This window comes from Populus trichocarpa, chromosome 18, assembly GCF_000002775.5.
Source record: "Populus trichocarpa isolate Nisqually-1 chromosome 18, P.trichocarpa_v4.1, whole genome shotgun sequence".
Taxonomy (NCBI): Eukaryota; Viridiplantae; Streptophyta; class Magnoliopsida; order Malpighiales; family Salicaceae; genus Populus; species Populus trichocarpa.
The window spans coordinates 4,776,476-4,788,466 of NC_037302.2; the positions used below are offsets into that span (position 1 = coordinate 4,776,476).

An 11,991-nucleotide genomic window follows, 5' to 3' on the forward strand; every position below is an offset into this window, starting at 1 on the left:
TCAATTATTGATATCGCGTATGTGATGAGTCCCGACTCATGCAGTTGGCTAACCGTTATCTAAAAACTCATAGCCCCTGCTCATGCTGTAGGCTCAAACCATTTTAAATCGACAATCTTGCTCATGCGGCTTCAAAACATTTTGATTAGTAGCCTCGTATAATTGACTTAAAAATATTTTGATTGGCAGCACACGCTCATGTAACCGACATACGTGTAATCTAATTCAGATATTTATAGTTAATAAATTTTTTTTATTAATATCCCCTGCTCATGCAACCGGCTTAAAAACATTTTGATCAATTGTCTTTAAAATGAGTTTTGGACTTAAACTCACACACACGAGTGCGTTGACTTAGCTTGTGCTCAGATCTGGATTTGAGTTTATTATAAAATAATAGTTTAGTCTTCAAATAATTGTTTTTTCAACTAAAATTTAGACTTAGATATAGTTTGTGAAGAATTATTTCTTTTAGTTCAGCCTGCCAATGTTAACAATCACTTCCATAAGCTCTCTTTCTCTTTATTATTTTTCACTTTTCCTCACCTCTTTTTTAGTTGTTTCCTTCTTCTTTTTATGCTTTGATTTTCCTTTAAAATCTAGAGGTTATGATTATCTTGTTAAGAGGCATTTAAGTTATATAATTTTTAGTTCAAATACCTAGTTTAGAAATGCATAAAAACTAAGGGGGCGTTGTTAGAATATTGAAAGATTTATTACAAACATCCTTTGCATCAAGAAAAAAGTAATAAAATTTTAAGGACACGTGATTTATTCTTAACAACAATTCAAATTCATCAATTTTAAAGTGTCTCAACAAGTAAATATCATTATCTTATTTTATTTAATTCATTTTTCTCAATATGCATGCTAGGATTGTTTTTCTATCTCTTATGCTTTTTTGAATGCATGCTTTAGTATATTTTAGTCTTTCATAGGATGATTTTTATATGATAGTTTTTTATATATTTACTTGCCATGATATACATGTTTACAAGTTTATTGCATGCTTATAATTTTAATATGCATGAACTCTAGACTTTTCTTGAAGCATTCTTATGTTTAACATGCTTTTCTTTTGTTAAACTAAATAATCTTGCTTAATTGCTTAAATATTTAAATTACATTTTTTCCTGGTATACAAAGATGTTTATCTAGTTTCTAAAAAGTTTCAAAAATTAATAAAAAAGTTTAGGTACTGTTTTTATTTTATATCTTATTCAATGGTAATAATTAAAAAACACTAAACTTGTCTACTCCTACTTTGAAAAATAGTTATAAAACCTAATATAACTTAAAACTTGAATTATAGTTGAGCAGGTTAAATCATAGATGGGCAAACTAATATATATTAATTAATTTTTTAAAAAAAAATTTAAAAAATGGAAATAATGTTGTTTTGCACAAAAATTTAAAAAAATATTGACTAGATCATTTCATATATGAATTGACCATGAAATCATTGGATATTATTCAGTCCAGTCAACCGAGTTTAACTAAATTATTTTTTTTTAATAGTTTAAAGAAAACCTGGCCAAAACTAAATTTCAAACTAACCGGTTACCAAGGCTAAGATTGATAACTACGAGTGCATAGTTTGGTGGACAGAACATCAACGTGATTAGACTAAACAAATGAATGACAAGAGGGGGCTAGCTAGGCAGTTAGGTTCATTTTTTCAAAGAAAACTTCACTTCACGCCCACGAACATTATTCTTCTCATCATTGCTGCCAACTTCCCCACCTCATGACCTCACCCCACCTGCTATACGGAATTTCCCAGAGAGGAAGGATAGGGAGCATAATCCTCGCAAAAATAATACTCTATATAACTCAATTTCAATCTTCTTAATATAACTTTATCGCCCACTGTTATATTCAACATAAATAAGTTCATTACAAAAATCCAAATGAGCCCTTCACTAATATTTTTGCACTTGTTTTTTAAGCTTCTAATCATTCGTTCTTGTCAAGAGAATATTTGAAAGTGTGGTAGCGGTTGTTTTTTAAAGTATTTTTTGATTAAAAATATTTTAAAATAATATATTTTTAAAATCAACATATTAAAATGATCTGAAAACAAAAAAAAATTATTTAATTCAAAGATAAATAAAAACAAATTTAAAACAAATTTAGACTAATTACTATTAGTAAACTTCTTTGAACTATCCAATTTCACATTACAAATTAATCTATGCATGCTCATCACGTCGTATTAATTACGTATAGGTCCATTATTTTTTATTTATTAACGTGGGTGTTCGGGTCAGCTTACGCACACCTCGACTAATCTCACGGATCCTGAAGTTAACGACCATGTAAGCTTTCAGTGGCCCTGAGATTTGTGAGACTCAAACTGGTGACCTCTAGAGTGTAAATTTAAAGTCTGACCAGTGAGTTACACCCCTTAGAATTATAGTTCCACTATTATTAGGCCTACTAAGGATGAACCCCTAGCCTCTTACAAGGATTTCAAGTTGAACTTAGTTCTAGCCACTTAATAATCATTGCTTCTAATATTCTCAACTTGATCTCTGTAATAAATTCTATTTACTCGGTGCTTTTGATGCGTGAGGAAGGGAATTGAGCAGTAAGTGTCACTCAAGAGCTAGCTCTTGATCTTGTTTTCATGGAGTATAGTATAATAATGCAGCTCGAGACTCCATATGGCAAAATCAAGAAAGATATACTGCACGTAGCAGCATAATTAGGATGGAATGTTGGATTCTTGGAGGCAAGAAAATTTTGTTGATTGGCATATTCATACTTAAATGATTCCTTGTGGGCATATCATGTCTCAGCTCTCTATAAAGACTTGGACGAGCATCTTAAAAAGACATATATAGCAGGATTTTGAGGAGAAAATGAAACAGGAAAACGTACAATAATTCTCAACATTGCCTTACCCCCTTGTAATGCATCAATCAACGTAGCGATTTGCTATCAATCAAATAATTTGTTTAATTTCCAGGCGAAGACAATGTTGCATGCATGTATAAAGCCAGTGAAGGCAATCAAATCACCACCTTTATTTTTTTTATTTTATTTTTTTCCATCTTTTGAAGGTGATGAGAGGATATTTAAGAGCCTTTTTGGTATTATTATGGTATCGTTAATTTTTCAAAGTATTTTTTATTTAAAAAAGTTATTTAAAACAAAAAAATTTCAAAAAATTTCAATTCCATTTTTAAACCCCCACCCAATTGTAATAAATGAGAGCTTTATAGCCCTCCCTTGCTCGCTCACTCTCTTCCCCGCTCTCCGTTTAACATAAATCTTCCTATAGGACAGAAATTTTCAAGTGGCACCTGCGAACATGGATCTACAGTTCATCAGAACTATGCAATCGTCGTCGACAGTAAACCCATTTGATATTTACAGCTAGCTATCCTATATTAATTCTTAGGGCCACCAGCTTCTGTTACAATGTCTTGCACCATACTGCTTCTTTAATGTTGCCTCTGAATTTGAACAATTTCTATGCCTGCCTCTATGAGATACACGCAATGCATTAATTCCTTTTTTTTTTTCTTTTTTTTTTCAGGTTTGAAGGAAAGAGAACAACTGAGGCCATAATGGATCTTAGACTCGTTTTCTCTCGATCCCAACTTCTATCTTACCTCCTTCACGATTGAATTTGAGATATTCTAATGAAAATCACAAGTATTGATAGCATTAATCGTTGAATTTTAGTTTTGTGGGCCACGAATAAGTTATTTGTGGCAAACATTTGCTTAAGATGGATAATTTAGAAAGCTTGGATAAATTAAGAAGGAATTCTTGGTAAGGAGGGAGACGACCTTCTGTAGGTTTTCAATGTTGCTCGGCTGGAAATGGTGGGGACGCTATCGCAATGCCTTCTGATGTAAAGGAATAACTATCTCAAGTAAATAATTTAAATTTTTAGATATAATTTATATTATATTTTAATATATTTTTTTAAATTAAAGTTTTTTAGATTTAAAACTTATACAAGTTTATATTTAATTTTTATCAAATAAATAAAAATAATAAGATTTGAACTCATAATTTTTAATTATTAAAACTCAATATCATATTAAAAAATTATTAAAATATAATAATTTAAATTGATAAATAAAATTTTAATATATAATTTATGTTATTACTGAGAGAAAGGAAAGAAGGATGGAGGACAAAGCAAAAGCTCTCACTTTCTCTATTCCCATGGGCGAAGATCTGCCTTTGCCTTGACCATCACACCCTCTTATTTTTCTTGTGATTACGATCTCGAATCTTTTATTTTTCTTCTTCCTTCACTTCTTTCTTTATCTCTCTTTCCTTTCCTTTTCTTTTCCTCAGTTCTATCAAAACCTGTGCTGTCAGTCTCTCTCTCCCAGTTAAGATCACCATCAAAGAATTAACACTCCCCACTTGTTTCTTTTCAGTAAAATCATATTCTCTCTTCTTTATTTTATCATTGTTATTTTCGACACTGAATCATTAACATTAGCTAGGCAAATATACGCATTCAGGGCTGAGATTTGGCCAGCTTCCTGCATAATTTTATCATCATATGTCCCATGAAATTAATAGCACCGAAAAAACGCATGGAGCCAGGGCATTGCAAAATTCATGTAGCATGGAACAGAAAGATTGTTCTAATTGGAGCCATTAGAGATGGCATCAACCATTAAGAAATTAACTACATTTTCATATACCATCACCTTTCACCATTCCTATGATTCCCAATAACCTCGAAGATGGATCTTCACATTGGATCCATTATGGAAAAAGAAAAATACTTGGTACTTAAGCTCATCATAGTTATTATAAGAAACTACACCATCAAGCCATTAGCAATGGCACGATTTGTATCGAGATGAGTAGTTTCATACACAGGGAGCTCTTCAGAATACCTACGATCTTTTCCGATTACTGCAAGATGATCAAGCTCGAATAAATCCGAACTCGAATAACTTGCAGCATCATCATCCTCGTCCTCATCTTCATCTTCATCCTCGAAACGATCATTGTACTTTCCGCCAGCACCAATCTTAATAACGTCATTTTTCTTCTTGTTTTGATGATAATCTTTCAAGAACACTCTCGCCACTTCCTCAATTCTCCTACTCTTCTCCACTACTTGGTACTTAAGCTCATCATCTATTTTTCTTGATGGTGATTTCCCAATTTTCCATGCTGTTGACAGAGAAACAGACTTTAGACTTGATTCTTCCACATCATATAATGATTTGTGTCCGACTGGCCTGCAATCTTCATCAACAATTACACTCACAGGGTAAAACCTGACACTCCTTTTAACCCCATTGCGTAATTTCTCCCTTGTCGATGGCGAATGCTTGCTCAAACAGGATCTTGAGAACGATGAAGCAGAAGAGCAGGTTGATGCTTGCCCTGATTTAAGTTCCCTTTCTTCATCAAAGTTTCCATTGGTAGGTGAATTCTTTGATTTCTTTGTGTTCCCTGTGGTGAAGAGGGAATTAAGGAAATTTGCGAGCTTGCTACCCGGTGAAATTGGCTGTTTCACCTTCTTTAGATTGCGGTAAGTCTTTAAGGCTCTTGATTCGGGCTTGATTAAGCTCTCTTCGAACCTTGGTGTCTGTTCTGAAGCAGAATTGTAGTGGTAATCATCGAACATATGCGCTTCCCTCTGTTCATAAAACAGAGTCCTCTCTGTTTTTCCTGACCGAGCCGACGCGCTTGTCCTGACTGGCATAGGCTTTGGTGGATTGAAAGAAGAAGCCCTTGAGAACCCACCATACATAGATTCTGTATCAGAAGATGAGAACCCACCAGAGCTAGAATCTGAAGAGGTTGAAGTGGAGCTAAAAAACAGGACATCTTGGTCAAGATCATGATCAAGCTGTGATTTTCTCTCGAATTCTATCAGTTTTTGCCTCCTCTGTTGAGTGATGAGCTTTTGACTCACCTTCTGTTCCATCCATTTTTCGATCAAACAAGCTCGTTGAAGAGCTGACATCCCTTCTTCTCGTTCAATCTTAATCCCACTAGTACCTTTGTTTTGTTTCCTCGGCATTGTTTCTCGATAGAATTTCAACTCTTCATGTTTTGGTTCACCATCATCAAAAGAACGGTAGATTTCATCCAGAAGAGATGAAGAGAAAGATGGGTTCTTCATATCATGCTTGTTGTATCTTTCCTCCATTGTTTTCTCCCACCTATGCATGCTTTCTACGTTGGAAACGAGTACATCAAGGAGAGATAAGGCTTAGGGAAAATGTTTCACTTTTGTGTGGGTTTTGACAGAGACTCAAAAGCTGCAATACCGGCACAAAATAGGAGTTAATAGTCATGAAAAAAGAAGTACATCAGAGAGACAGGAGCAGTATTTAAAACACAAGCAAGTGTGCTCTGTCTCTCTCTCTATCTCTCCCCCCTAGAACTTATCTAGAGAGAGAGAGAGGGTGATGGCTAATGAGCACAAAATGTCACGCTTGACTGAGACAGGAAAAAAATGAGGAAGAAAGGAAGGATGTTTGCACGCCTCGAAGATGAAGAGAATGGGAACAGAAGCAAGGGACTTTATAAAGGGATCCTTCCATGCGCGTGTCCATCCTAATTGCAGCCATTGCCAGCTTGGAATTTTGCTTACTTGGCACTGATTCTTTGACCAGTTTATTATCCCCAAACTACCCCTACTTTAATGCTGCATACCTTGAATGATCACCATCCAAATTTGAATTTCAAGCCGTTGATCTTGTTGAAGTAAAGATGCATGTGTGGGTGATTGTAGTATGTGGTGATCAGACGAGATTTTTTTTTTTTTTTGTGTTTAATGGTGGGTCCTTGTGTTGGTGAAGGATGGAGATTTGTTGTTTGTGTGAAGACTAATTTTAACACGTACATCTAAGCATTGATTTGCAAAGGAAAAGCTGTAGCTTTGAAGGTGGAGGAATCTATATTTTGGTGAGTTATTTATTTCTCTTAAAGGTTTGGTGCGCGGGAAATGCTATTATTAATTAATTAATTTTAATATGTAGGAAGTATTTGAAGCAAGTATTAATGGAATAATTCATTTGAAAATAAAATGTAATTAAAAAAGTTCAAGGCAGATGGCCCGATACGATTGTAAATACTATTCTATTATATAAATGGAAAAGCAGAAGGACTAGATAATAATAACAATAATAATTATTATGTAAAAAATCAAGGAATTCATAAAAAAATTGTTTTTCAAAATATTATTTAAGGTTTAGATTTTGATATTCAAGAAAGAAATATTCTTAATTACCAAACCAATCAATCATATTTCTTTCTTAACAAAGAGTTACTTTTTTTTTTAATTAACATGGGGTGTCCGAGCCGGCTTGCGTGCATTTCGACTAATCCTCACGGACCTTGAAGTTAATGACCAGGTAATTTTTCAGTGACTATCAATATTAGCAATCTCAGGACTCGAACCTGAAACTATAGAAGAAGCAAACCCCTTGGTTCCAAACTCTTACCACTGCGCTACCTACTAGATATAACGGTTACATAAAGTTATGTTCATATTATATGTTGGGGTAATATAATTTTGCAAAGGGTTTCAGATTGATGGCCAAAGTCTTGCAATTTCCTCAGGAAAAAAAAACTTATCTTACAACATATATTATATATCTTATTTTGCAAAACAAGCACGATTGTCTCTTAGAATTCTCAAGAGATTCATTCGATCTTGATCGATGACGCAGTAGAAGTAGCTAGTTTTGGTTTTTATTTTGTTGTCCATGATATATCCTCACAGACTTGTAAATTCTATATTTTTACCAGGTAATTAGAAGTCTATAGTTAAACCTGAGTAAGCATAATGTAATAATTCAATTGTGAATCCATAGATGATTAAGATACACATGGAAATTTATTATGAGTCTGTTTGATATTGTAAATAGTAGTTATTATTTTTTAAAATATTTTTTATTTAAAAATATATTAAAATAATATTTCATATTAGTACATCAAAATAATATAAAAATACTATAAAAATACTAAGAAAAAATTAATTTGAAATAAAATAAAATTATTGTACTTGGATCCCATTGTAAACCAACAGTATTTTGAATTTGAAACAGGCCCTCTTACCATAAATTAGAAATGACAATTAAAAAAGTATCTATCTGTCTATTTGATGGACTTCAATCATGGAAAACTAGCTTTTAACCTAGCTTTTAACCATGGGTAATTAAACTGTGGAGCCGGAGCCGGAGCCTGAGCCTGTGGTCTTTAATCATGCAAATTTAACCTGAGAGCCTCATGCGAGCGCTGCATTTAATAACGGTCCTCTCGCACTTCCTCAAGTTTAAAACACATTAGGCAAGGGGCTTACTTTGCTGATTCTTCAAGGTTCCCGGCATGCTGCATCATTTTTCCAAGACAATAAATAAATATAAAACTTTACCTGTGTATTTGTCAAACTTTTCAATTTAATAAGTATGTTATCCGATTTTTATTAATATCTATTTTTTTAAAAGAATAAAACTAGTCTAATTCGGGATTTGTGGCTGCCCCTCTTAACAAGTGCGTTTCCTGAATATCAAATTTATATTCTTATTTTTATAAAGATATAAAGATACCTTAACCGCTAATCAACACTATGCAAAATGAGATTTTAAATTTAGCATGCGTGTAGGAAAAGTTTCCGTGGAACCCACTAATTTTGTTTATAATTTCATTCAAATTTTTCTAATTCATATATTATTTAATATTAATTCAGAAGATTTTTATAAAAGTACAATTAAACACATGTCATACGGAAAAACTCTTAACACATAGGTACAATTGAAAATTAATCTTGACAATCATAGAGATGAAAAGTTGGATTAAATAAATAAAAAAATTACAAATGAAATCGGAATAAGGGACCCGACACCGTTTCATGTTGCGATACGGCATAAGGGTCATTTATGATATGAGATCTTCTAGAGTCTAAGCAAAGAATTGGTTACGTGGATGGAGATGAAATCAAGCAAAGATATCCTTCTAGTGTTTGACCTAAAGCTATGTGCATTGCATATATTAATCATAGGGAATCTCTCGTTATAATGGTCACAAGAAAAAAAAGGTAAAAAAATAGACAAATAATTAGAATTCTCATCCTTGAAAAAATGATGCCCTTTTGACTTTGGTAGCGCACACAATAAAGTAATCACATAAGAACCATAACATTCCAATTATCAAACACAAGGGATTAAATTCTTGATTTTTACCACCCTTTTTAACATTGGATAAAATGTCAAATACCTAATGGAAGTATGGAACATGAACTACATACAAAATATCACCATCATTGTCCAACCATCACTTAGGAATTTTTATTTATTTATGTATATACGTAGTATAGTATAACACTAGATGGCATGCCCTCGTGCTGCCGCGGGATTATAGAGCAAATGTGCTTGATGATATTATGATTGCGAACTAGTGCTAGATAAGTAACAGAAACTGAAGGTGCGATGAAGCTAATATTCCATGAGAGAAAAAAAATTGTGTTGGTGATCAAAAAGTTAGATAAAATGAGTTGTAGTAATCCACAGTGTTTTGTGAGAAAAGCTACATTGTTTTCCCTACATGATTTAGCTTTACTTGTAAAAAATAAAAAATTACAAAGTTAAATTCTCAACCACCTGAATATTAAAAAAATAAAATCGACAAAGATAATTATGGAAAAAATCATAACAAAAAAATAAAAAAAATCTTGTGGGGAAATACTGTAACAATCCACGGTGTTTTGTGAGGAAAGCTATAATGCTTTCCCCACATGATTTTGCATTATTGTAATTGTAATTCTCAACTAGCTCAATATTAAAAAAAAATCAATAAAAATAATTTTGGAAAAAGTCATAACAAAAAAAAATAAAAAAAATCATGTGGGAAATACTGTAGCAATCCACAATGTTGTAAAGAAAAACATTATAAAGCTAAATTCTCAACCAGCTCAATATTAAAATAATAAAATTGATAAAGATAATTTTGAAAAAAATCATAAAAAAACAAAAAAAATCATGTGGGGAAACACTATAGCAATCCACCGTGTTTAACAATAACAATAACAATAACAATAACAATAATTTTTAATTTTACCCTTCAAATCAAATCTATGGTTGTTTTTCAATATTGATAATAATTGTTTTCAAATTTATTAATTATTTTATTAATAATATTAATTATAATAAAAATAATACTATTTATAATACAACTAATAATATTTTTAATAATAATATTATTAATTATAATAATAATATTTTTAATATTAAAACTATCAATAATAATAATAATAATAATAATAATAATAATAATAATAATAATAATAATAATATTTGTAACACAAATAATACTATTTTTAATATTAATACTTTTAATTATAATGAAAATAATAATATTTATAACACAAATAATACTATTTTTAATATTAATACCTTTACTTATAATAAAAAAAATAATATTTATAATACAAATAATAATATTTAGAAACCTAAGTCTATAGAACCTTGGGTCCTGATGCGGGACCCAAGAGAATTGGGTCTTGACGCAGCACCCAATTCTCTTGGGCCCGGACAATGGACCCATTAGCCTTGGGTCTTTCGCTGGACTCAAGAGAATTGCATCCGGACGCATGACCCATAAGAATTGGGTCTTGACGCCGGACCCAAAAGAATTGGGTCCTGTGTGAGAATTGAGTCCTGATGTAGGATCTATTACCCTTGGGCCTGACGTGGGACCCAAGAGAATTGAGTCCTGATGCAAGACCCATTACCCTTAGGGCCTTCGCTGGACCTAAGATAATTGGATCCTTACATAAGACCCATGAGAATTGGGTCACCCGCATGACCCATTAGCCTTGGATCCTGACATAGGCCCCAAGCGAATTGGGTCCTGATGCAGGACCCATTAGCCTTGGGTAAAATATTATTATTATTACCCATAATAATAATATTTTTGATATTAATAACCCAAGAGAATTGGATCCACCACATGACCCATTAGCCTTGAGTCCTAACGCAGGACTCAAGAGAATTGGGTCCGATGCTGGATCCATTACCCTTGGGTCTTGTCGCAGGACCCATGAGAATTGGGTCCTCCACATGACCCATTAGCCTTGGGTCCTGACGTAGGCTCCAAGAGAATTGGGTCCTAATGTAGGATCCATTACCCTTAATAATAATATTTGTAACACAAATAATACTGTTTTTAATATTAATACTTTTAATTATAATGAAAATAATAATATTTATAACACATAATAATATTTAGAAACCTAAGACTAGAACCTTGGGTCCTCCGCAGGACCCATTAGTCTTGGGTCCTGAAGCAGGACTCATTACCCTTTGATCCTGATACCAGACCCAAGAGAATTGGGTCTTGACGTGGGATCCATTAGCCTTAGGTCTATTACCAATGGGTTCGGACCCAGTGGAGCGGGTTTGCAGACCCTAAAAGTGATGGTCTGCACCCAGCGCTGTGGTCTCCAAACCCAGGCGCACGATTCTGCAGATCCCAAGAAGCGGGTCTGCAGACCCTAGGCACGCGGTTCTACAGACTCGCTCGCCTGGGTCTATAGCCAGGCGCACGGTTCTGCAGACCCGCTCGCCTAGGTCTGCAGCCAGGTGCGCAGGTCTGGTTCTAGCACTTAGGGCATGCAACCCCAGCGCCAGGTGTCTGCAGCCTGGTGCACAACCCCATCCCCTGCAACTTTTGAAACTCTCTGTGGCAGTGCATGGCAACCCCAGCGCTAGGTGTTTGCAGCCTAGGGCCTGCTGCCCCACCATGCCCCACTAAAATTTGCATTGATTGTTTTCTCCCAAACCATCTATTTAATGCCAAATGCATCCCAATGAAAAGACAACCCCACCCTCCCTCTGCAGTCTTTGCAACTCTCTGTGACAAGGACAGCTCTGCCACTATACTGCTCCAATCCACAGTGCCATGAATCTTGATGAACATGACTTTTGCTAACACTATTCCAATCCATAATGTAATGAGTCTTGATGAACATGACTTTTTCCACATGAT

General features: G+C 33.7%; 1 protein-coding gene across 1 annotated transcript; it reads right to left on the bottom strand.

The window, feature by feature from the left end:
* Positions 1–4,798: 4,798 nt before the first annotated feature.
* Positions 4,799–6,148, bottom strand: LOC7463766 (protein BIG GRAIN 1-like B). The gene has a single exon (XM_002324151.4). The coding sequence runs from the start codon at positions 6,146–6,148 to the stop codon at positions 4,799–4,801; it is 1,350 nt and encodes a 449-aa protein (XP_002324187.4).
* Between the last annotated feature and the right edge of the window lie 5,843 nt (positions 6,149–11,991).

Bases quoted from the DNA above. Each gene is read 5' to 3' on its own strand.
- LOC7463766 (XM_002324151.4), bottom strand. From the start codon at position 6,148: ATGGAGGAAAGATACAACAAGCATGATATGAAGAACCCATCTTTCTCT.